Raw genomic sequence first — 24,880 nt, forward strand, 5'->3', positions numbered from 1 at the left:
AAACCCAAGGCCTGCCGACATGGAAAGGAAAGCACAGGAGGCGGATGAAACCGGTCAGACAGGAAAAAGCAAACCTTGAGAGCATAGTGTTATGAAAGCAGAAGAGAAGGCTCTGAGAAGGAAATATTATATTCAAAAAACTGAACCTGGAAAAACGAACAACGCGATGCCGCTTCAGACTCTATCGAGTACAACCTTACAAAATAATATATATGCTACAAGATTTGAGGAGGAGTCAGCATTGCAATTATTTTCAACAAACTCATAAGCAATGAAAACTGGTAACCAGAGCAAGTATTAAATGTATAATTCTCTATATTTTAAAATTGGGGCACGCTAATTATCATAGCAGGAGTAAATTTCTAGGACTAGGTCACACAGCATCATCAACAGAACACCCTCACTGGTAACTGTATACAAGTATTAGAACATACGCGGCTGGCATATCACCACCATGCAAATCCTTGTCGAGTGCCTACAATGGCTGTGCCGACTGGCATCACCAAACACGTACATCAGGGAATCACTGCGCTCCTGCAGCAGCCTCTAAGTCAATAAGGATTTATCCTGGGCAAAGGCTGGCTTCTTTAGGGAGCTAAAATACATTTCCATGTGTGAATGCCCATTTTGTTATATTACATCATGAAGACATGGTCAAAGCACAACGTGACCAACAGCCTCATCGCCAGCAAGTGCAAACAGAAGCTGCCATCTGAAACACGACGGAGACACCAGTCAGCCAGGGACAACTGCAGTTGGCTACCCTGCTTCTTACCTTGCCTACTTTTGTTTCTCTCTACCACTGTTTCCTCATTTCCTTTTTTCTCCTCCTCTGTTCTCTTCTAATTTTAGCAACTCCCACCTTAGAAAGCCTGGTGTCTCTTTCTGCTTTCCTATCCTTTATAAATCCACAGAGCCATGCCTCTTACAGAAGACCATTCAGTAACTGTCTGATTTTTAACCTTTGCTTAATACAGTGCTACGAATACAAAATGATACCAAGGGCTGAGGTCTGCACTCTGTAAATCTTACTACTAGAGTCTATTCTACCATCCAATAAAAAATATCCTATAAATAACACAAGGAACACATTAAAATGGAAAAGACACCAAAAGCTAGTGTAAAAATAAAAAGATGGCGAGAGAAGGTTTAGAACAGGAAATGAGAAAGTTACTGTAAGGAAACAGTAATGATACAGAGGAACAAAGCTGCAGTGGCAACTACACAGCGAGGCTACTTTGTTACAAGGTTGTTTGGGCATGAAAGTTCTTTCTGGGAGTCTGGGGAGACTGTAAGCTGGGTGCTTGGTAACAGATAAAACTAAAAATATGAATAACTCACATTTCCAGTTTACCCTGAAATTCATAGTTCTAATTCTTTTAAGAGTGAAGATGATCAATCAGAACCACTAGTCCATGGGGTTGCACAGAGTCGGACACAACTGAGCGACAGAACTGAACTGAGGAAGTTTTTAATACGAAAATCACATCTGGCTTCAAACACTTCCTATTGATCAGTACATGAACCGTAAGGTTCAAACTCAGTCAAGTACCAGGCTGCTAGAAAACAAGCAGTGAGTTAGCAGGCCAAATGAGAAGGCACAGAAACACAACTTCCTTAGCAGGGCATATTTTAAACACTGACTGATAAACCCCCACTTTTTTTTTCATTATGTAATTCTTGTCATTAAAAAAAAAAAAAACAAAACTATTGTGAAGAGAGAACACAGATACCCCATTCTCAGTATCTCAACTCTTTTGCAGGCTGAACGAGGTGAGCTTTTACAACAGGCAGTACACGATAGCAGTTAAAAGCATGTTCTCTGCAGCTAGAATGTCTAGGTTTGAGTCCTTCCTCTGGGCTTATAGGCTGTAAGACTTCAGCAAAGCTGCTTAACCTTTCTGTGCTGTGGGTTCTTGGGCTGTAGGTTGGATAGAGTCATTGTGAGGATAAGTTAATATTTCTTACTTCGAACTACCAAGCTGGCACAAAAACCACTGTGTTGTTCTCAACATCTTCAACTGTTCCTCCAGACTTTAGAGCAATCTGAGATCTACACCCCTAATATTTTTTATTTTTCTTCTCTAGTTTTCTCTTAGGCATATGTCACTAACATAACACACATCTCATTTTTTTTTTCTTCCCACATCTCATTTATTTGTCCTGTGAACTTGTCTCCCGGGTGGAAAAATAAGGCACTCAGTTTTGTTTTATTCATTGATGTATGCCCAGAGGGCTTCCCAGGTAGTGCCAGTGGTAAAGAACCATACAGGTTTGATCCCTGAGTTGGGAAGATCTCCTGGAGAAGGAAACAGCAACCCACTCCAGTATTCTTGCCTGGAGAATCCCATGGACAGAGGAGGCTGGCCAGCTACAGTCCACAGTGTCACAAAGAGTTTGACAAGACTGAAGCGACTTAGCATGCATGCATATGCCCAGAGCCTAGAAAAGTGACAATCAGACAGAAGATACCCAATAAACACAATCGAACCCCGGTCTCCCGCATTGTAGGCAGACGCTTTACCCTCTGAGCCACCAGGGAAGCCTGATCACATATTCTTACCTTGTATTAACATCTCTGAAATTGAAATGTAATTTAATTATACACTTACCACTCCCAACACTAATTCTTTTTTTAGGGATTATATAAAATATACGACAATGACCTAGATCTGATGAAAGGCTGTATGTATCAATGAAGAAATTAATGAATGAAACAGCTAAACGGACACATAAACATCAGTCTTACCTAAACAAAATTCCTGTACGCTGAAGAATCCTATTTCTATCTCACTTTCCATGATCATAAGCAGATCATACTAACAAAAGGCTACTTATTGTCTAGATCATTTTACTCGGGCATAAAACCTCCCCAGTGATGAGTCACTTGTTATCATTTGCCTAGTTGATCAGTGACAAAATATTCATTAGCTTTCTGAGTGAATTATTTCTAAATTAAACTAGAACTATTCCTTTGGAAATGACATTCTTGTGAAAGCTGTTTTTGTTTATATTTATTCTTATAAGGAGTGTAAGTACAAATATAATGCTTATAAAATTCTTTAAAAGAATACTTCACAATGACAAGCTATATATAAAGAGTAGGAGACAAAAGTCTGTACAAATTTTGACAAAAATTAAATTCACTATACTAGGAGAAAGGTGAGCAAGAGTGTTCTAGTAAATGAGGGGGAAACGGCATTCACTCATCTAATAGCACAAAACAGCAATAAAACATACACAGTTTTGAGTGTTGAATATTTCTACAGACTATCCACAACTTCCACGACGTCATAAAAGAGGTACATAATCATTCCCTTCCCCTAAATTTAGAAACTAATGTATTAGGTGTAACTTTTCAGTTAATTTAAGAAACTTCACTAATTAAACCAAAATCAACGGAAGGAGCACTGTCTGAAATAAGAGAAGAAAAGAAATTGCAGTGCAAACTAAACAGAAACTAAGTCCATTAAAAATAACACACCATGGAGGGATTTTTAGTTATGAGAAGACAAAAGTTCTGAGTAACTAACAGTAGGGAAACACAGAGCTATGGTTGGGGAAAGCGAAGTTAAGGGCAGGTTTCAAAGTAAAGTTCAGTATCACTTTCAGTTATACTGAGGGTTTTTAAAAAATGTTAATGCTTTTGATCAATTTGGTGATACCGAAACATCCAATGATTAGGTTTTAGATTAAATGTAGTTAAGCACAGATGGTTAAATTACTGAATCAACCAACTGAGAATAGTGTAAGTAATGTACAAATCTCTAAAGCCATATGAAGTTAGCTGAAACTTTAAAGTAAGACTTGCATAATGAACAAGCTGCAATTTTGTCATATTACATTGCTTCAAGCCCACGTGTCTGTTCCCGATTCCTTGAAGCAGCTCTTAAAATGGTGCAGCATATTTAAGGTGCAACTGAGAAGTCCATGTCTCCAGTGGTTCTGACTTGAGGAAAAGATCCAGACCATCTGGAAGACTTTACAGAAAAAAGAACATACTCCAAGTGACCTGAGGAAGCCCTTTAAGGAAATGGGAATATTGACATCAGCTTCCTCAGAAAAATTAAAGTAACTACCCATCATTAAAACAATGAGCAATTCACACAGAATTATATAAGGGTTTCAAAGAATCTTTTGGTATGATTTAAAATTCTTTGACGATTTTGGAAATGACTTTTTGCTATTACCTCAAAATTTATCACAAGTAGTGGCACGGCATAAGATGCTTCCGGAAAAATGATTTCTCTAGAACTGGCTTTAGACAGATACTCCTTTCTACATAAAGATATAAAGGATATATACTAATATCCTTTAAACTTTTAACAGTACTAACCACCTATTCTTACTAAAATAAACTGTAACCACCAAACACTCACCTTCATGTATTTGCCTGCCGCTTCCTTTGCAGTGTGTAGAAATGCCTCCCTGAAAATCCCTAACCTTAATTTCACGTTTAACATGATCAGCGTATAAAAAAAAGGTCATCCTTTGAAAACCCTTCAAAGATCATAATGTAATGAAGTTATAACGAATTCTGCTGCTTCTCGAAAAGAAATTTACTACAAATCAAGGATTATAAAACCAAAGACTTCTTTGAACACGGAAATTGAATATAATTCTAAGACTGAAAACTATTTTTAATCAAAGGAAATGTCTGCTAAATAAAAAATTGCCATCTAATCTACTCCATTTGCTCTGGTACCTTCTGAACAAATTGCTAAAGTTTTAGGGTTTTTTTTTTTAACAACAAAAAACAACTCAGTCAGCTACAGGCAGTGAAAACTATTTTAAGCTGCCTGGCAAAATGAAGGATAGTGAGCAGCGTTTATTTCTACAGAATCTCCTGGGAACTACCAAGCCTGGTTCCACCCTCCAAAGCTCAAGTGGAAAGACAACCATGCTCTTTAATAAACAAGCAGCAACATGTGTGACAGTACAAAATCCTTCCTCCCACCAACTTAAAATAAATTACTGTGCAATACTATTTTTTGATCTAAAGTTACTTTACACCAATCTGATAGCTGCTGCTGCTGCTGCTAAGTTGCTTCAGTCGTGTCCGACTCTGTGTGACTCCACAGACGGCAGCCCACCAGGCTCCCCTGTCCCTGGGATTCTCCAGGCAAGAACACTGGAGTGGGTTGCCATTTCCTTCTCCAATGCGTGAAAGTGAAAAGTGAAACTGAAGTCGCTCAGTGGTGTCCGACTCTTCGAGACCCCATGGACTGCAGCCCATCAGGTTCCTCTGTCCCTGGGATTCTCCAGGAAAGAGTACTGGAGTGGGGTGCCATTGCCTTCTCCGAATCTGATAGCTAAACCACCTTAAATGTTAAAAAAGTACGGCATCATCAAACAACAGCTAAGACAATTTGAGCATGCTTCTTTATGAGCCAATCACAGGACTCACTGAACAAAGTACTAAAGAGGGATGTAACACAGCTCACCTTCATTGGGAGATGTTTTTAACCTGGCGCAGATTCCAGAGACGTCTCCATAGCTTTCCTGTATTTTCCGTAATGCGTCTGTGGACCTGAGCTCCATGAGGGCCCGCAGCTCTGCGAGTGTAATTCCAAAGTCTCCATCGTGATTAGCTTCCTTCAAAGAGTTTTTTACTCCACCATATGCAACTGAGTTGTTTGCCATGTCGCCCATTACAGGTATAATTTATTAGGAGGAAAATGTTTCCCAAAAGACTCTATAATTTTCACTTGATATATTTCCAAGATGAAAATCTCTTAAATAGGAAAATCTTTCTTAAACCAAACATTCATCATATGACTTTGTAAAGGAGCATCAGCAGCATTTCCCAGGGAAGTATCTTGACCTTTGGCCCATGACTAGTTTCTTCCTATCAGTCATGAGAGGTACATATCTGTAAGAAGAAAATATTTAGAGTGAGTAAAATCCATCTGAGAGTGTTATGCATATAAGCATACTTTGTCATCAGATACCTTATCAAAATACACCATTTAACTGCAAAAATAACAGTCTAGCACCCCTTAAAATGTTTTGCATGATAAAAGTTCAAAGTATAACTTCTAAATAAAACTGGGTATCAAGAGACGTGATTATTTCACCATTATTAAATAAAATCGTATTTCACATGACCGATCAAGATAATTATCATTAAGCACATGTTACAAGAAATACGTTAGCTGCTTTAAATTCATCCTCTCACTTAATCATCACAATTTAATCCCATGAGGTGTTATTACTCCTTACTCTACTGAGAAGAATAGGCCTCAGATAAATTGAGGAGTTTCTACACAGCCAACAAATGCCTAACATGAATGACCTAGAATGCCTCTAAGCTCATGTTCCTTCAAATACACACTATCCTCTCTCTCCAAACCTTTCATATAGAAGAATGCCTGAAAAGGCGAAAAGCACCAGGACCCTTCTCACCTGCTTTCTTGCAGTTCTCCTGGGCCACTCTGTGATGCCAGCACCTCTTGGCTTCCTAAAACTATCCTTCACCTGTTTCACATTTTTCAGCTGGTTTCTGTCACATGCTGCCAGCTCGGGTCTTCACCGACTAGCTATCTGAAGAAATCCTCCCCCCTTAGCCACTCTTCACCGTTACTCTATTTTCTTTGCTGGCCCTTAGTATTACCTGAAATTATCTTGCTCACTTATTTACTTATTTGTTGTCTCCCTCCACCCACAACATTAGTTCCGAAGGCTGGGCACAGGTTGGTCCATTTTTATATTCTGAGAACCTAGAACTGTGCCGGACCCATGGTAGACATTCAGTAAGCATTTCAAGAATGAGTGAATGCATTACTGTAATTTTCTTCACAACAACCAGTTGGCTGAATGGGCAAATGTAGAACCCATAGATAGATGGCCCACATGAGTATCTGCAGATTTTAGTATTGGGGGGTTGGGGGGCTGTTTTGGCCTAGAACCAATCTCCTGCCAATACCAAGGGACAAATGTGCTTTCAAGTTCTCCTCTTACTCTAAACCAACTAAAAACGAGCTCTCAACTTTTCCCTTTCAATATATGTCCTTTTCAACTAGGACCACAAAGTTAACACGCCTGACAATGGATTCATTTTATTCTCTAATTGGAAAGCTCCTTCCCACCTATCATTATCCTAATCATGTGGGCTTCAGCTCTTCAATCATCTTTGATTCTGTCCACCTCAGCTTCACTGAGTTAACTGAGCTCAGGTAATCGCTCCTTTGAAAAGCCGCTTCTGCACATCCCCTTTTCTCCCCCGTCTTCAAGTGCCCTACACAGATTACAATCAATACCCTCTAGTTTCTTTCTCATTCCATTATCTCCTTTAACCAGTCCCTTCTACATTTTGAGGCTCTATTTAGCCTTTTAAATAACCACCGTGCCACTCTATCTAAACCTATACGATGAAAATACAGTCTTAATGTTAATATCTGTTGGGCATTCAAGACTAGGCTCAATTTTACCTACTCAGTTTCTTTTGCTCCCCAGAATGCCCCATATTTAAGTAAGATGGTGACTGCAGCCATGAAATTAAAAGACGCTTACTCCTTGGAAGAAAAGTTATGACCAACCTAGACAGTATATTCAAAAGCAGAGGCATTACTTTGCGGACTAAGGTCCGTCTAGTCAAGGCTATGGTTTTTCCTGTGGTCATGTATGGATGTGAGAGTTGGACTGTGAAGAAGGCTGAGTACCGAAGAATTGATGCATTTGAACTGTGGTGTTGGAGAAGACTTTTGAGAGTCCCTTGGACTGCAAGGAGATCCAACCAGTCCATTCTAAAGAAGATCAACCCTGGGATTTCTGTGGAAGGAATGATGCTAAAGCTGAAGCTCCAGTACTTTGGACACCTCATGCGAAGAGTTGACTCATTGGAAAAGACTGATGCTGGGAGAAATTGGGGGCAGGAGGAGAAGGGGACGACCCAGGATGAAATGGCTGGATGGCACCACGGACTCGATGGACATGAGTCTGAGTGAGCTCTGGGAGACGGTGATGGACAGGGAGGCCTGGCGTGCTGCGATTCATGGGGTTGCAAAGAGTTGGACACGGCTGAGCAACTGAACTGAACTGAACTGAAGCGTTAGTCGCTCAGTCATGTCCAACTCTTTGCGACCCCAGGCTCCTCTGTCCACGAGATTTTCCAGGCAAGGATACTGGAGTGGGTAGTCATTTCCTTCTCCAGGGGATCTTCCTGACCCAGGGATCAAACCTGGGTTTCCTGCAGTGCAGGCAGATTCTTTATCAACTGAGCCACAAGGGAAGCCCATATTTAATAAATGCTTAGTGACTGGGCTTCCCTTGTGGCTCAGCTGGTAAAAAAAAAGGCTACCCACTCCAGTGTTCTGGCCTGGAGAATTCCATGGACTGTATAGTCCACGGGGTCGCAAAGAGTCGGACACAACTGAGCGACTTTCACTTTCATGAATGATGAGGAGCTAGAAAAGATTACTTGCAAGTGCAATTGGTCTTCAGCTGTGGAACTGTTACAGGGAGGTTCGCAAAATCGTGGTGTGTGTTTCTCCCAGTTCAATATCCATCAGAACTGGCTAGAGGACTTGTTAGACTACAGACGCCAGTTGCAGAGTTTCAGCACGGCTAGGGCGGGCTCCACAATCTCTGTTTCTAACAAACTATCAGGTGACACGCTAGTAGTTCAGAGAGTGCAACGTTGAGGACCCCTGGACAGGAGAACGGACAAAGTGCCGACTCTCTGCCCGCTGCTTAAAGACAGCCGGGGAAGGAAAAGCTCGCTGGCCTTGGCTTAAATTTACAGGGATGTGGCAGCTGTGGATTCTGTAAGGCATTTTCTTCCGTTGCCTGCTCCCACCCACTTCACAAATCCTTATACTTGCCCAATTATTACTAATGTTACTCATCCCCTAGGCAAAGTGGGCTCGTACTCACACAACAATTATTATAATAATTCAACTTCAAAAGCTGGAGAGGGTGGTTATTTTTACGATCTCTGTGTTTTCCTACCTAAAATTTCTTGGTATCTGAGCATCACACCAATCCTAGAGTAAATCATTATTATTTATTTAAGAAATAAAACAATTAAGATTCATCAGTCTACATGTTGGAAGCATGTATGTCACCATTCCTCTGGTTTCCAGAAAGAGAAATTTTCCTCAACAAGTTCTGGCCTCCTACCCATCATCATCGAGTCGAAATGAACTGCTTGACTGATTTTCCGAGAACAAGGAGCTTCCTCACCTCCTTGCCTTCTTTGTAAACAGCATGTCCGTAAGACTCACGCAATCTGAATTAGTAGGGACAGACCCCAGGTAAAAAATCCTAGCCATCCTTCAAAATGCCTAGGGTGGAGGTAAGTAACTGTTTAGTTCTGGGTTCAATACTAGAATCTCAGCTATCACACAAAACCTACGTCATTCATTTCAGCTTTTGTCAGTAATAAAAGTAGTATTTTTATTCCTACGTGCCAATATTTGCCTTTTCTCTTGACAAAATTCATGCCAGAGAGAAGGGTGTTACTTACTGGGTGGCCCTTAAATTTCTCAACAATAAGGATACATAATAGAGCTAGAATCTGAAACCTCTATTTGCAAATCTAAAGTCATGTTTCTTATACTATCTGTCTCTGCTTGAAGTCTTCACGTTTATCAGGCTGAAATGGAAATTTTGGTAGGTTACACAGTCAAACAACACCAAATGTACCAATTTATATGATAAAACAAGAATTCACTAGACATTAGAGTGGTATTTGTTATCTGCTACCTCTGCCCTTCCCCAGCTCTCAGTGGTCCATCCCCATCTCCGGATACTGCCCTGTCCATAAGGATGATGGGCTCGGTCACGTGCATGCGACTCAACAAAGGCCAACAGTGGGCAACGGGGCTTCTGCTGGGACTCTGGAGTACAGACTTGTTTCTTCTTACTGAACTTTAAACTGAGATGTGGAAAGCCTCTGAGAACGCATCTAAAAGGAAGGGAGGGAGAAAATACGGTTGTCGGTGCTGGATCATTTGGGGTCTTGTGTCAACCAACACCGAAAGTCTGTCCTAACTGTGATCGTTTCGTTCTTTGTCAATAAACTCCTTTTGGAGGTTTTTCTATCACTTTGCAACTCGCAGGGCTTTGGTAAGTACACGATCACCATGTTCAGTTCCCCCTACTGTGTAAAGAAAGAGAAGTCCAGAGAAAACTACCCAACGCCAATGAACCACCTTCCCAAAGTGGACTATCTGAACCACTAATTAACCCACAAATGACAAATCGAACTGCTGTCTATTTCTAGACTGTCTAACACCTCTTCTGTTTTCCTCTCTTCCCTACTATTATTCACACTTCTAGTCACCTAACCAGTAAACTGCCAAAACGCCAAGGACAACAAAAAAGCTTTGCTCTTTATTGTCAGCTACACCATGACAATCAGCAGAGAGAGACACTATTTAGAACTGAGATACAACAGAAAGTAGAACATTTCCTTTGCTTCTCATTGTTCATGAAGAGATTCTGATCTTCCATTTGAAAAGTTTAAGAAGAAATCTTGGAAGCTGAGGCTTCACAAGAGGGGAGTTTTAAAGAAAACACCTATCTCCATACATAATTTATCCCAGAATCCCTAGATAATGTCTCTGATCCAAGAACTGTTGGTAATCTTTGAGTTATTACATAAAAAGACAGATGGTTTAAGACTAGAGTTGGGCAAAAATAGCTAGTCTTCAAAAAGAATGAGATGGATTCCAACTGACACATAAGCTTTACTGTGAATGGGCAGCCAGGACCCCAAGAGAAAACAAAAGGATGCCTATGAAGTCTTAGCACTGAGTGAAGCTCATAAAGAGACAGTTTTGTTAATGTTACAAATCAGTGCTTTCTTTCACAAGGTCACCTGACTCTGGATCACAGAATGGCTGTATGATATTATTTAGACTCAACAATGATGAGGACAACAAAAATACCACATATTAGAAAAACTGAAAGAAACAGCTGGACAGCTAAATAAATCTGGTGATGAAACATGGAGTTGGATGAAACACTGAACTCTAAAGTGATTATTAATATTATGCAGTAACATGATGATTCCTGCAGGCAAGAAAACATATGCTACTATAACTAAGTGTACTAGCATGAGAGGAACAACCTGAAAGGTGTTATTTAATGTATTATTGGGTTCCAAATTCCCGACTGTTCTAAACTTCTATTAGTGACGTGAAACACAGAAGTTATATTTCTCCAATCTATAGATGACTTGAAGCTAGCTAACTCAGCAAGTGTACCAGATGACAGAATTAGAATCTGGAAAGACAGATGGGAATAGGAAGTTAACTATAATTAGTACAAAGGTATGATCTCTTACATTCAATTTCAAAAACACAACTGTACCAATATGACATACAAGAAACCCAACAGTGTACATTCAAAGACAAAGGTTCAGTTTACTCAAAGCACTGGCTTGATGTTCATTAACATGATGTAAGTGCTTCCCCCTCCCAGTCCCAAGCTGTCTTAGGCAGCAACGACAGGAGTACTAAAAACTAACAAAGGGAGTTAACAAATCCCTCCTACTTTGCCTTGCACAAACACACTTCTAATGTTACAGGATCACGCAACACAGACACAACATAACACGCCTCCCTAAATGTGTGACTGTACATGAGACAATGTGAACTTAGCCCGGCACACAGTAAACTAAACGCATGTGAGCTAGTTTTATTGTTGGGCTTCCCTGGTGCCTGAGTGGTAAAGAATCTGCCTACCAATGTATGAGATGCAGTCCAACCCCTGGGTCAGAAAGATCCCCTGGAGAAGGAAATGGTGGCCCACTCCAGTATTCCTGCCTGGGAAATCCCACAGACAGAGGAGCCTGGCGGGCTACTGTCCATACAGCCACAAAAGAGCTGGCCATGACTTAGCAACTAAACAACAGCAAACAAATTTCTATTGTTAAGATGTCCAAACCTAAATAAACAGAGAATTCTGCTAAGTCTAATATAGGTGAGGCTCTGCTATACAGATAAAGCATATGATGACTGAATACATCAAAAAGACTAACGAACAAAAGAGGGGCGCCAGCTTTTATGTGTATTACAGAAACAGGCCAACTAGACTTTGCACTGGTCAGGTCTGAATTACCATGAGATGCACAGTGTGAAAAATAATAAAGAGAATGCTGGAGATGTCAGAAAACCAGCCCATTACAGATGTGGAAACAATTTAGGAGACGAATATCTCAAGATGGCTATTTTCAAACATTTGAAATTTTTAAAAAACTTTCACTGAAGTATTGCTGATTTACAGTGTTGTGTTAATTTCTGCTATATAGCAAAGGGAATCAGTTATGCATATACATATACACATTCTTTTTCATATTCATTTCCATTCTGTTTTATCACAGGATACTGAATAAAGTTCCCTGTCCTACACAGTAGGACCTTGCTGCTTCTCCATCCTGTGTATAACAGTTTACATCGGCTAATCCCAGACTCCGACCCCTTCTCCCTCCCTCTCCACTCTTCTACTTGTGTGCAGGCAACCACAAGTCTGTTCGCTATGTCTGTGGGTCTATCGGTTTCATAGATGTGTTCATTTGTGTTGAATTGTAGATTTCTCATATAAGTGACAGCATAAAACATTTGAAAATTCGCAGTGTAGAAGAGTGACTAGATATATTCTGTAGTGGAGGGCACAACTAGTATGAAAAGAAAGTTACAGAGAGGTAGATTTTTGGCTGAGGCAGCACTTATTAGTAACAAGTCATCCCATACTGGAACGGATCTGTAACAGTTATTAATCTTATGTCAATTAGACTACATCCCATGGAGCTCAGCTATTTGGCCATACATTATTTATGGGTATGCCTACAACGGTGTTTCTGGATGAGATTAGCACGTGAATGAACAGGCTAAGTAAACAGACCGCTCTTTGTGATGTAGGTGGGCATCATCCAATCCACCCAAACAAAACAAAAATGGTAAATCGTACCCCACTCCCTGCCTGACTGTCCAGTCTCTGGCCCTCAGACTGGGAATTACCCATCGATTTCCTTGGCTCTCAGGCCTTCAAACTGAATGAAACCACAAGCTTCCCTGAGTCTTACTTTGTAGACGGCAGATTGTGGGACTTCTCAGTCCCCGTAACTGCCTGAGCAAATTCCTTCTGATAAATCACTATATGGGTAGATGATAAATCACTATACAGACAGATTTCCCATTGGTTCTTTCTTTTCTCTGGAGAGGGAGAACTCTGACCAATAATGGGTCCCTTGGTCAGTTAGACTCTCTACCCTTGGAGTTGATGAAGCTATACTGAAAGAATGTACGGAGGACGGTTCAAAACTTGAAGACAGCCCATCTGTTCTGGTGATGACTCAAGTCCTGACGGGCTTTCCCTGGTGGCTCACTCAGTAAAGAATCCGCCTGCAACGCGGGAGACCTGGGTTTATCTCTGGGTTGGGAAGATCCCCTGGACGAGGGCATGGCAACCCACTCCAGTATTCTTGCCTGGAGAATCCCCATGGATAGAGGAGCCTGGTGGGCTATACAGTCCATGCGGTCGCAAAGAGTTGGACATGGCTGAGTGACTAAGCACACACACGCACACACACACACACACACACACACACACACACACACACACGTCTTGAAAGTCCATCCCTGTTTTAAAAAATAACACCATCAGTCCTGATGCAGTAAGTACGCTTTATACATGTACACAGCTTCTATTCAGCACTCATTCCCGTGATCCTAAACTGCTTAGCTTTTAAAAATCAAGATTCCTTTTAGATAAGATTAGGTCAAAGACAACATAACCCAGATGGAAAAACTTACTCTTTTTTGTATACAGTGTATGAAACATAACATCTAATTTGAAGATCTGCTAATTGTGGTCATCAGCTTAGGAAAGACATTTGATTAATTTCAACTTTAGATTTATGCAAACTGGTTATAAATCAAAATTTGTTAGAAACTAATCTTTTCATTTAAACTTCCATTAATCTCTTAATGTGTCCTTCAAGTCAACTAAAGATTCCCGAGTAATTTTGATTTTTCCAAATCACTCCCAACTCAGGATAAAATTCCAAAACTAACAGAAAAAGTTACAGTCCTAAATCTTAATCTTTAATTTGTTAATGCTTATAGATTCTGTAATTAATTCAGTACATTAAGTTACTTCTGATTTCATAAATTCTTTCCCAAGGAAATTCCAACATTTCTCTTAAGGTATCTACACTGAAATAACTCAATGTCTTTAAATTTTCATTCATATACCCAAAGTAACTTAAGTGTTAGGTCAAATTTCTATTTACTAGATCTATCATATATCTCAGTAAACATGAAAGTTAAAAAAAAAAAAAAAGAAGTATTTACAAAGATTCTTAGTCCATGACTCCTTCTGAAGAAGTGAAGTGAAGTCACTCAGTCATGTCCGACTCTTTGCAATCCCATGGACTGTAGTCTACCAGGCTTCTCTGTCCATGCGATTTTACTGGAGTGGGTTGCCATTTCCTTCTCCAGGGGACCTTCCTGACCCAGGGATTGAACCCAGGTCTCCTGCATTACAGGCAGACGCTTTACCCTCTGAGCCACCAGGGAAAGCCACGACTCCTGCTATAGGAACACAAATTACGGATCTGGGGTTTGGCAGGGGACCCTCTAAAGATAAAGACAGCTTATCTTCATTCACTTAATGATAAAAGTTATAAGTTTCTAAATCAATACACCAACAATGAACAAAATTTAAAAAGCCAGTATTCTGCTAAAAAAATTATTACATAACAAAGAATCAGAATTTAACATCTGAAAGGCATGTTGAAGATCAAATCCATTGGTTCATTTTATAGCAATGAAACCAAATACTCATCATCATCTACTGCCAAAAAGAATGAAAGAAAGCAAGAATTAAATGCTCACAAAAATCATTAAAAGAAGGGTAGAAATATCAAAATTTAAAACATGTGATAAATCATAACCTATAAGTTCTATAGAGGCTACTATCAAGAAAATAGCTTGGCAGTATACCTCAAACGGGTACTACTACCTAAGTTGTTACACACCATCTGACTGACAAAAGTTTTTGACTGCAGCCTTTCAAAAAAGAAGACTCAAGTTATCTCCATTTTCATATATATTTTTAAAATTTTAAATTTATTGATTTTAATTGTAGGCTAATTACTTTACAATATTGTATTGGTTTTGCCATACATCAACATGAATCCGCCACGGGTGTACACGTGCTCCCCATCCTGAACCCCGCTCCCTCCTCCCTCCCCGTACCATCCCTCTGGGTCATCCCAATGCACCAGCCCCAAGCATCCTGTATCCTGCATCAAACCTAGACTGGCAATTCGTTTCCTATATGATATTATACATGTTTCAATGCCATTCTCACAAATCATCCCACCCTCTCCCTCTCCCTCTTCCACAGCGTCCAAAAGTCTGTTCTATACATCTGTGTCTCTTTTGCTGTCTCGCATACAGGGTTATCATTACCATCTTTCTAAATTCCATATATATGCATTAGTATACTGTATTGGTGTTTTTCTTTCTGGCTCACTTCACTCTGTATAATAGGCTCCAGTTTCATCCACCTCATTAGAACTGATTCAAATGTATTCTTTTTAATGGCTGAGTAATACTCCATTGTGTATATGTACCACAGCTTTCTTATCCATTCATCTGCTGATGGACATCTAGGTTGCTTCCATGTCCTAGCTATTGTAAACAGTGCTGCGATGAACATTGGGGTACATGTATCTCTTTCAATTCTGGTTTCCTTGGTGTGTATGCCCAGCAGTGGGATTGCTGTGTCATAAGGCAGTTCTATTTCCAGTTTTTTAAGGAATCTCTACACTGTTCTCCATAGTGGCTGTACTAGTTTGCATTCCTACCAACAGTGTAAGAGGGTCCCCTTTTCTCCACACCCTTTCCAGCATTTACTGCTTGTCATAGTTTTTTCTTAAAACATAAAAATTGATTCAAATTCCTTTGTAGACAGGTAGCTATGAGAAGAGGGACAGTATCTTTATAGCTGTTTCTCACTGTGGCTCCTATTGGCATTTTATTGACTGTGAGCACTATTTCATAAATTCATAAATTCAGCCTCACCCAACCCCTCCCTGCCCTACCCCATCAGATACTAGCAGTAACTCTCAGCCAGGGTGAGCAACCTGAAACGCCCCACCTTAAATGTTCCCTAAGGGAGGCAGACTGTATACCTATGATTAAACTTAAGAGGAAATGGTAATCCATTCCAGGAGTCTTACGTGAAAAAACCCATGGACAGAGGAGCCAGGCAGGCTTCAGACCATGGGGTGGCAATGTGTCAGACACGACCGGGTGACTAAGCATCCTTTCTACCTTTGATCTTCATATCTTAAACAAGAGGTACTACCCTCCTTCAAGTTCCTTATATAGTCACCTTCTGCAGAAAAAAACATTACACCTGCCTGACTCATATCCTAAAATGAAGTTTTTAAAAACTTAAAACAATTTTAATAAGAAATGATAAAAATTTACATAAATTGTTGAACAGGTTAAGTACCTATTGTAATATATGACTGTAATGGAGGAAAGAGCAGACGATATAATATCATACATACGAAGGAACAGACATCACAAGACCATGAGTGGCGGGAAGTTTCTTTTACAGGATTTTGTTATATTCAAATTATTTCATCAAAACACTGTGAAGAACCAAGGGACTGTCTGCTTTTAATATTACTCTGAGCTGACTTTAATCGCATTTTAAGGGGCTTAAAGAAAACATACACACTTGCATAAAATATTAAGCTTGTTTAGAAAAGCAATTTACCTCAGGTGTGGGAAGAACAATACGCACATACAGCATAAAATCCACCGAACGGGATCTGCTTCATGAGAACCGACAAGCAGAAAATAAGCACTATCTACAAGGCCTGATTTATACGTCCCCCCAGATTCAGGAATATCATGGCTGTGTCTGTGCTGACAAAAAAACTAGCCCTACTCCTCCCAGCAAGTGACTTATCTGCCAGAGTCTTTGAGAGACAGACTAAATACAATACTTGGAAGGGCAAGTTACAGATGCTGCCAGTGATAAATTCAGCATGACCGCTTCAGCAAATCTCTCAGTGTGGGAAGCAAGTCGATTAGAACAGTGGAGGCGCTAATTTGTTCTTCCAGCACAGCTTTTAACACACGGCTGCAATGATTTGTTTACCAGTCTGTCTTCCCCAGTGATCTGTGAACTCAAGGCAGGATTCACGCCATTTAATTTTAACCCCCAGCACTCTCAGGAATATAGTAGGTGCTCAGTGTCTACTGAATAGAGACATTCTTTTTTTGAACCTTGGCTAAAAATCTATTTGAAAAGTAATCAATGCCAATTAAAACAGCAGAGCAAAACAAACTCTTCTAAACTTCTGTTTAAAATAATACGCTAGGTGTTTAGTTTGTTAAGAGAAAGTCGTAAGATTCAAAGAGTTTTCAAACCAGTTTGGTATGCAAATACACAAACTTTCCTTTAAATTCTTTCAGACAATGTAAGTTAAGATTTCCAAGTAAATTATACAATGACTGCTACAAGGCAGTGGTTCTTAACCAGGTGCTAGACTCTATGCCAAGTAATAATGCTGAGTTTCAATACTTCACAAAGCGCAGAAAAAAGGATGCATTTATTTGAGAAATAATTTGTTAGGATTACTCATGCTAAAATGATGCCAAATCAATATGTAAGAAAGTTAGTGATTAGATCTAAATAATAAAGAAATAATCTCACCCATAAAAGTCCATTGGAAAAATGATCCTCAATCCCACATCCAGCTACCGTCCTCTTAAATCTGCCATTTCTGTTTCATCTCCAACTCACAGATCACCCCATTTCTATCTAGCTGCTGCTCCTATGCCACACTGAAACAACTCTTCAAGGTGATCACTGACCTCTCTTGTTCCTGAATCTAATGGACACATTTAGTCCCTTTTATCTGACCTGGTGGCAACCTCTGTTATTACCAACCACTTCACTCTTGAAATGTTCTACTGCCTTCATTTCTCTGATATTTGACTCCCGTTCCCACCATGGTGCCATCTCTGGTGGCCAGTTCTCTTTTCCACTGCTTGTTCCCCTTCTTGAATTAACTGTCAAGGGAATCAGTGGAGAGAGACTGGGTGGCACTGCAGTCCTGACCATGACTGTTTCCATCTATTTGCAGTTAGCAAGCGTGAGATCAGTTTGTAGGTAACAACAAAAATTTATCTGTATGTGCATTTACAAGACTCATTTTTCTCCTTGCACAGCTCAGAATTTCAATTAAAATGATGAACCCACACTATAGCACTCTGGCTTAGTGAAAGTGTGAAAAAAAAAAACCCCAGTTTCCTTATCGTAGTTCCCACTACAGCTCCCATTCCTCTTAGTCTTTACTTTATGAAGAAATAACTTTGTCAGCCCAAAGCAGAACAGTTCCTGTTAAACTGAGGCTTCACTGTCGTCCCTGGGGCTGCAAGACAATCACTCTTTTGATATCTGTCATTTCCAGCATGGATGATTTGTTTATGACCTCAAAGTCCTTAATTAAGCAGAATATATGATAAAATTGTAATGTGAATGATCCCCAACACAGGGATCTTCAAGTTCACTATAGATATTTTTGCTTTAGGGTCAAGGAACCATCTTGCCCCAAATACCGATGATGCCTGTGTCTCTGGAAAGGATGTCCAGAGCACCGATGAGTGCTTCCCAAACCTCAGCCTGCATCAGAATCACCTGAGGGGCTCCTTAATCCACAGACTGCTGGCGATCTCTGACTCCAGTTCAGTAGATCTAGGATAGGACGTAAGAAGAATTTGCGTTTCAAATAACTTCTCTGGCAATGGAGACGCTACTGGTCTGGACAACCACTATTAGAGATACTAAGTAATCCCTGAAACTGGATTAAGGAACAAACTGTTGGATTACCACCTTAACCCCAAATTTCCCAACAACAATAGAAACAAATTACTCACAGTTCTTTATTATCCTATTCTTAATCTGCATGAATATCTGAAAGTAGACCATACTGTAAAAATAGCCGTTACTTTGATTTTTAATACCAAATATACTGATGTATTACACAAATGCTGCAAATAATTTCCTTCAAAGAAACATGAAGACGTACTGCTTTATTCTGAATTTACATAAAATGATTTTAAACTAAATATATCAAACTTTAACGAATTTAACAGATAACTACATTTCAGAGATCTACCTTCTCCTACCTGCCCCCACCCCCTGAGCCTCTGAAAAGCTCAGAAGTAATTTTACATAATCCAGCGCTGCTTACTAACAAATATAAGAACATATTATATCTACAGTTAAATATGAGAACGAAATGTTCTATCATTTTTCTAGCCTCCCTGGCTTGGAGCATTTCAGCTATAGTCAAGAAAGCGATTTCTAAATTAAAACAGTGTTTTTCCCCTTCTGTTCAGGAGCTCGAAGGCAACATGAACACTTGAATGTCACACCAGCTGCTCTACCAGCCTACTCAGTTCTTAAGAGCTTCTCTCCTGTCAGTTCACAAGAACCTACACTTAACTGCTTAAGGAGGCAGGATGCTCATTATGTCACAGAACAAACTCACAAAAATAAAGTTGGCAATATTTAAGGAAGCATAACTCTCATCTGTAAATTTAACATGAGCTGTCTGTTTTCTTAATTAAAACTTCTAGATTTCAAGGACTATTTATTCCAATATTTAAACAACGGAACACAGAACGAAGGGCAGAAGACCCTTTTCCATTCCTTTCTCTCCTTTTTTTCTTTAAACCGTGTGATAGTACCTTGACAGTCTTTTGCATTTTCCAGCCATAGATACTAAAGAATGGTCCAGTATATCAATACTCACTTCTGCAACGCATTCAAAGCATCTGGCTAAAATATAAGGTAAGTTTATTTTAAGACGATGTGAGGCAAGAAGCTGACTTATAGCTCACTCGCCAAAACGCAAAGAATAAGGACATTAGTGGATGTGTTGAATCATAACCACCTCAACACATCACACTGATGATCCTTTAAACTCTGGCTTCACACAATTCCTGACCTTCCTTCCAAGACTCTGATTTGTACTCTGTGACTGCTATTCAAGGGGAGAGCTGCACATTACAAGTCATGCTCACTGGGAACTGTTCAATATTCAAGACTTCCTCTCTGGTACAACTTCTCTTTATTTCTCTTATAGAGAATGGAATCTTATGTAGACATTCTGACCTTCAGGCTCAAAGGCAATCAAGACCCTTTCTGATCATACCTGCCTTCCTAAAAAAGGCTAGCTTCCCAACGGCCAGTGACTGCAGTTTTGCTTGTCTGTCCTCTGTGCTCTTTCATTCTCATCCTACACCCATCTGGTTACTTAGCTACCCCTGAAAAGACATATCAACTGGCTAGGCAACGGTGGAAGAAATTTTAAAAACTGAGTTCTTAGTTCCATTAGAAACTTGTTTTTCTCCGTCACATACGATCCCCTGACACATCTCCAGCATCCGAGCCTGTTCATTTTTCTATTCAGATTCTCCTGAATTTCCTCCTGCTCCTGCCTCTCCGGGCTTCTCAAGTCTACTCCCAGACCTTATTTCCTGAACTGCCACTGCAAGCCCCAACCACCACTTTATACTGGTTCCTTCAACTTCCATATCCAGATACACGCTACCCTGTAAGACTGTTCTCTCCTCCTCTTCCCAAAACAAGCCACTCCTGGAATTCACTAGCCAAACTAGATCTCCGCTCTGCTCAGTCATATCTGACTTTCTGTGGCCCCATGGATTGCAGCCTGCCAGGCTCCCCTGTCCATGGGAGTCTACAGGCAAGAATACTAGATAGAGCGGGTTGCCATTTCCTACCCCCGGGGATCTTCCAGACCCTGGATTGAACCCGTGCCTCTTGCATCTCCTGCACTGGCAGGTGGGTTCTTTACCCTGGTGGCTCAGCTGGTAAAGAATCCACCTGCAATGTGGGCGCCCTGAGTTCAATCCGCAGAAGATGCCCTGGAGAAGGAAACGGCTACCCAGTCTAGTATTCTGGCCTGGAGCATTCCATGGACAGAGGAAGAGGACCCTGGCAGGCTACAGTCCATGGGCTCACACAGAGTTGGACGTGACTGAGCGACCTTCACTTTCTTTACCGTAAGTGCCAGCTGGTAAGTCCATCCTTTGGCTCTGAATGAGGCCGCTCTTAGCTCTTCCTGGATCCTCACTCACTGTGATGAGCAACCTGGATCCATCCTCACTCCTGAGTTGGCTGCTTGTGTTGATTAACAATCTCGGGCTTCTTCTCAGTCCTCATCCTCCTATCTATTTTTGTGTCGTTTGACAGTATTCTTCCCCCCTCTCCATTATCTTGCTTAGCACTCCCAGGTCTCTAGGCAATTCTCAGCCCACATATTTCCTGGCTTTTTACATTTTTACCATATCTTAAATGAGGTTCTCACCTAAGGATATCTCCATAGGCCTCTCAGAACAGCAAATACCACATCATAACCTATATCACAGCATTTGATCAAGCCCCAGGCCAATGTTTTCAACTGTTTCAACATCCGAATGTCTTGCAGCAAATCAAACTCAATCACCAATATTATCCTTATCTTCCTGAATCTGTTTTTTCTGAAGTTCCTATTAGTCCCAAACAAGTTCCTGAAGTTCCTGAGTAGGGGCTTCCCTGGTGGCTCAGATGGTAAAGAATCTGTCTCCAATGCAGATTGGAGGATCAAACCCGGGGTCGATCCCAAAGAAAAGCAATGCCAAAGAATCCTCAAACTACTGCACAATTGGACTCATCTCACACGCTAGTTGGAAAAGGCAGTGGCAATGCACTCCAGTACTCTTGCCTGGAAAATCCCAAGGGCGGAAGAGCCTGGTAGGCTGCAGTCCATGGGGTCGTGAAGAGTCAGACATGACTGAGTGACTTCACTTTCCCTTTTCACTTTCATACATTGGAAAAGGAAATGGCAACCCACTCCAGTGTTCTTGCCTGGAGAATCCCAGGGATGGAGGAGCCTGGTGGGCTGCCATCCATGGGGTTGCACAGAGTCAGACATGACTGAAGCGACTTAGCAGCAGCAGCAGCACATGCTAGTAAAGTAATGCTCAAAATTCTCCAAGCCAGGCTTCAATAGTATGTGAACCATGAACTTCCAGACATTCAAGCTGGATTTTAAAAAGGCAGAGAAACAAGAGATCAAATTGCCAACATCAGTTGGATCATAGAAAAAGCAAGACAGTTTTAGAAAAACATCTATTTTTGCTTAATTGACTATGCCAACGCCTTTGACTGTGTGGATCACGACACACTGCGGAAAATTCTTAAAAGAGCTGGGAATACCAGACCATCTGACCTGCCTCTTGAGAAATCTGTATACAGGTCAGGAAGCAACAGTTAGAACTGGACATGGAACAACAGACTGGTTCCGAATCAGGAAAGGAGTGCGTCAAGGCCGTATACTGTCACCCTGCTTCTTTAACTTCTATGCAGAGTACATCATGAGAAAAGCGGGCTGGATGAAGCACAGGCTGGAATCAAGATGGCCAGGAGAAATATCAATAACCTCAGACATGCAGATGACATCACCCTCATGGCAGAAAGCGAAGAGGAACTAAAAAGCCTCTTGATGAAAGTGAAAGAGGAGAGTGAAAAAGTTGGCTTAAAGCTCAACATTCAGAAAACTAAGATCATGGCATCTGGTCCCATCACTTCATAGCAAGTAGATGGGGAAACAGTGACAGATTTTATTTTTGTGGGCTTCAAAATCAATGCAGATGGTGACTGCAGCCATGAAATTAAAAGACGCTTACTCCTTGGAAGAAAGGTCATGACCAACCTAGACAGCATATTCAAAAGCAGAGACATTACTTTGCCAACAAAGGTCTGTCTAGTCAAAGTTATGGTTTTTCCAGTGGTCATGTATGGATGTGAGAGTTGGACTATAAAGAAAGCTGAGCGCTGAAGAATTGATGCTTTTGAACTGCGGTGCTGGAGAAGGCTCTTGAGAGTCCATTGGACTGCAAGAGATCCAACCAGTCCATCCTAAAGGAAATCAGTCCTGAATATTCACTGGAAGGCCTGATGCTGAAGATGAAACTTCAATACTCTGGCCACCTGTTGCAAAGAGCTGACTCATTTGAAAAGACCCTGATGCTGGGAAAGATTGAAGGCGGGAGGAGAAGGGGATGACAGAGGATGAGGTGGTTGGATGGCATCAGTGACTCAATGGACATGAGTTTGAGTAAACTCTGGGAGTTGGTGATGGACAGGGAGGCCTGGTGTGCTGTAGTACATGGGGTGTCAAAGAGTTGGACGACTGAGCAGCTGAACTGAACTGATACCTGAGTAAAGCCCTACATCCACGGCAATTTCTTCAAGTTTACAGCCTATATGAGGGAGAAAGACAAGTAAACAAGCTGGAATCAAGACTGCCAGGAGAAATATCAACAATCTCAGATATGCAGATGATACCACTTCAATGGCAGAAAGTGAAGAGGAACTAAAAAGCCTCTTGATAAAGGTGAAAGAGGCGAGTCAGAGCTGGCTTAAAATTCAACATTCAAAAAATTAAGATCTTGATATCCGGTCCCATCACTTCATGGCAAATATATGGGGAAAGAGTGGAAACAGTGACAGATTTTACTTTCTTGGGCTCCAAAACCACTGCAGAGAGTGACTGCAACCATGAAGTTAAAAGATGCTTGCTCCTTAGAAGAAAAGCTATGACAAACCTAGACAGTGTTTGAGAGACAGAGACATCACTTTGCTGACAAAGGTCCGTCTAGGCAAAGGTATGGGTTTTTCCAGTAGTCATGTATGGATGTGAGAGCTGGACCATGAAGAAGGCTGAGAGCCGAAGGATTGATGCTTTTGAACTGTGGTGCAGAAGAAGACGCTTGAGAGTTCCTTGGATTGCAAGGAGAACAAGCCAGTCAATGCTAAAGGAAATCAACCCTGAATATTCACTGGAAGGACCGATACTGAAACTGAAGCTCCAATACTTTGGCCACTTGATGAGAAGAGCTGACTCACTAGAAAAGAGCCTGATGCTGGGAAAAACTGAGGGCAAGAGAAGAAGGGGCAGCGGCGGATGAGCTGGTTGGATGGCACCACTGATTCAATGGGTATAGCTTTGAGCAAACTCTGGGAGGTGGTGAAGGACGGGAAGCCTGGTGTGCTGCAGTGTATGGAGTTGCAGTCAGATATGACTCAGTGACTAAACAACAACAAGCAAACACGATGAGTTGCTGTAGAGAGCATCAGGAATGGTTTGGTGAGCACACAAAGCGTTGAGTGCTATCGGGGATGTGGATCAGAGAAAGGCTTCACTGTCAGGAACACCCTGGACTGAGGTGGGACGGGGCAAAGTGGATGAAGGGGTTAAACACAGAGGGGTGGATACATCTGAGCAAAGGAGAATAAGGAGGTAGCTCAGTAAAGAGTTGATAGCATGATAAAAACAACAACAACAACAACAACAACATCTACTTGTATCTTTGGAAGGTTTCTTGAAAGAAACCTTTTCTTCTTAAATACAACTAAAGCTTTCTGAGGGAACCCCAACTACTGTTCTTTGTACGGTTCTTACAGAGGCTAATAAATTGCTTAACTATTCACTAGAATAAAAATGGTTAAGAGTCAATCTGAATTGTGGACGATCAATGCAATTAGAATCTTCAAGCTCCCCTAACAGAGTGTTTAAACAAACAAGAATACACATAATAACCAAAACTTCAGATTATTATAGTACTCAGGGGGAAAAAACATACAGATTTCAAAAGCTCTTGGCTTTTTGTTTCTTTATGATAATTTCTTAATACAAATGATTTTAAATCATCTTATAAAATAATGAGAGACTTTTCATTGCTTTTGAGAAGGTCGGAACATGTTTAATTTCCTTTCTTGTGTGTTCAGTTGCTAAGTCGTCTCCGGACTCTTTGTCATCTTGTGGACTGCA

At 40.8% G+C, this 24,880-nt stretch overlaps 1 protein-coding gene across 9 annotated transcripts in view; it reads right to left on the reverse strand.

Annotated features, from left to right (window-relative positions):
* The window catches only part of ATP2B1 (ATPase plasma membrane Ca2+ transporting 1), a 134,417-nt gene that overhangs the window by 67,421 nt on the left and 42,116 nt on the right, over positions 1 to 24,880 (reverse strand). For all 9 annotated transcript variants that reach the window (XM_060414019.1, XM_042246594.1, XM_060414023.1 and 6 more), the window contains exon 2: positions 5,445 to 5,872. In XM_060414019.1, the coding sequence (XP_060270002.1) occupies positions 5,445 to 5,652 (208 nt within the window). In that variant the 5' untranslated portion in view covers positions 5,653 to 5,872. The remainder of the gene's footprint in view (positions 1 to 5,444; positions 5,873 to 24,880) is intronic.

Source organism: Ovis aries, chromosome 3 (assembly GCF_016772045.2).
Source record: "Ovis aries strain OAR_USU_Benz2616 breed Rambouillet chromosome 3, ARS-UI_Ramb_v3.0, whole genome shotgun sequence".
Lineage (NCBI taxonomy): Eukaryota > Metazoa > Chordata > Mammalia > Artiodactyla > Bovidae > Ovis > Ovis aries.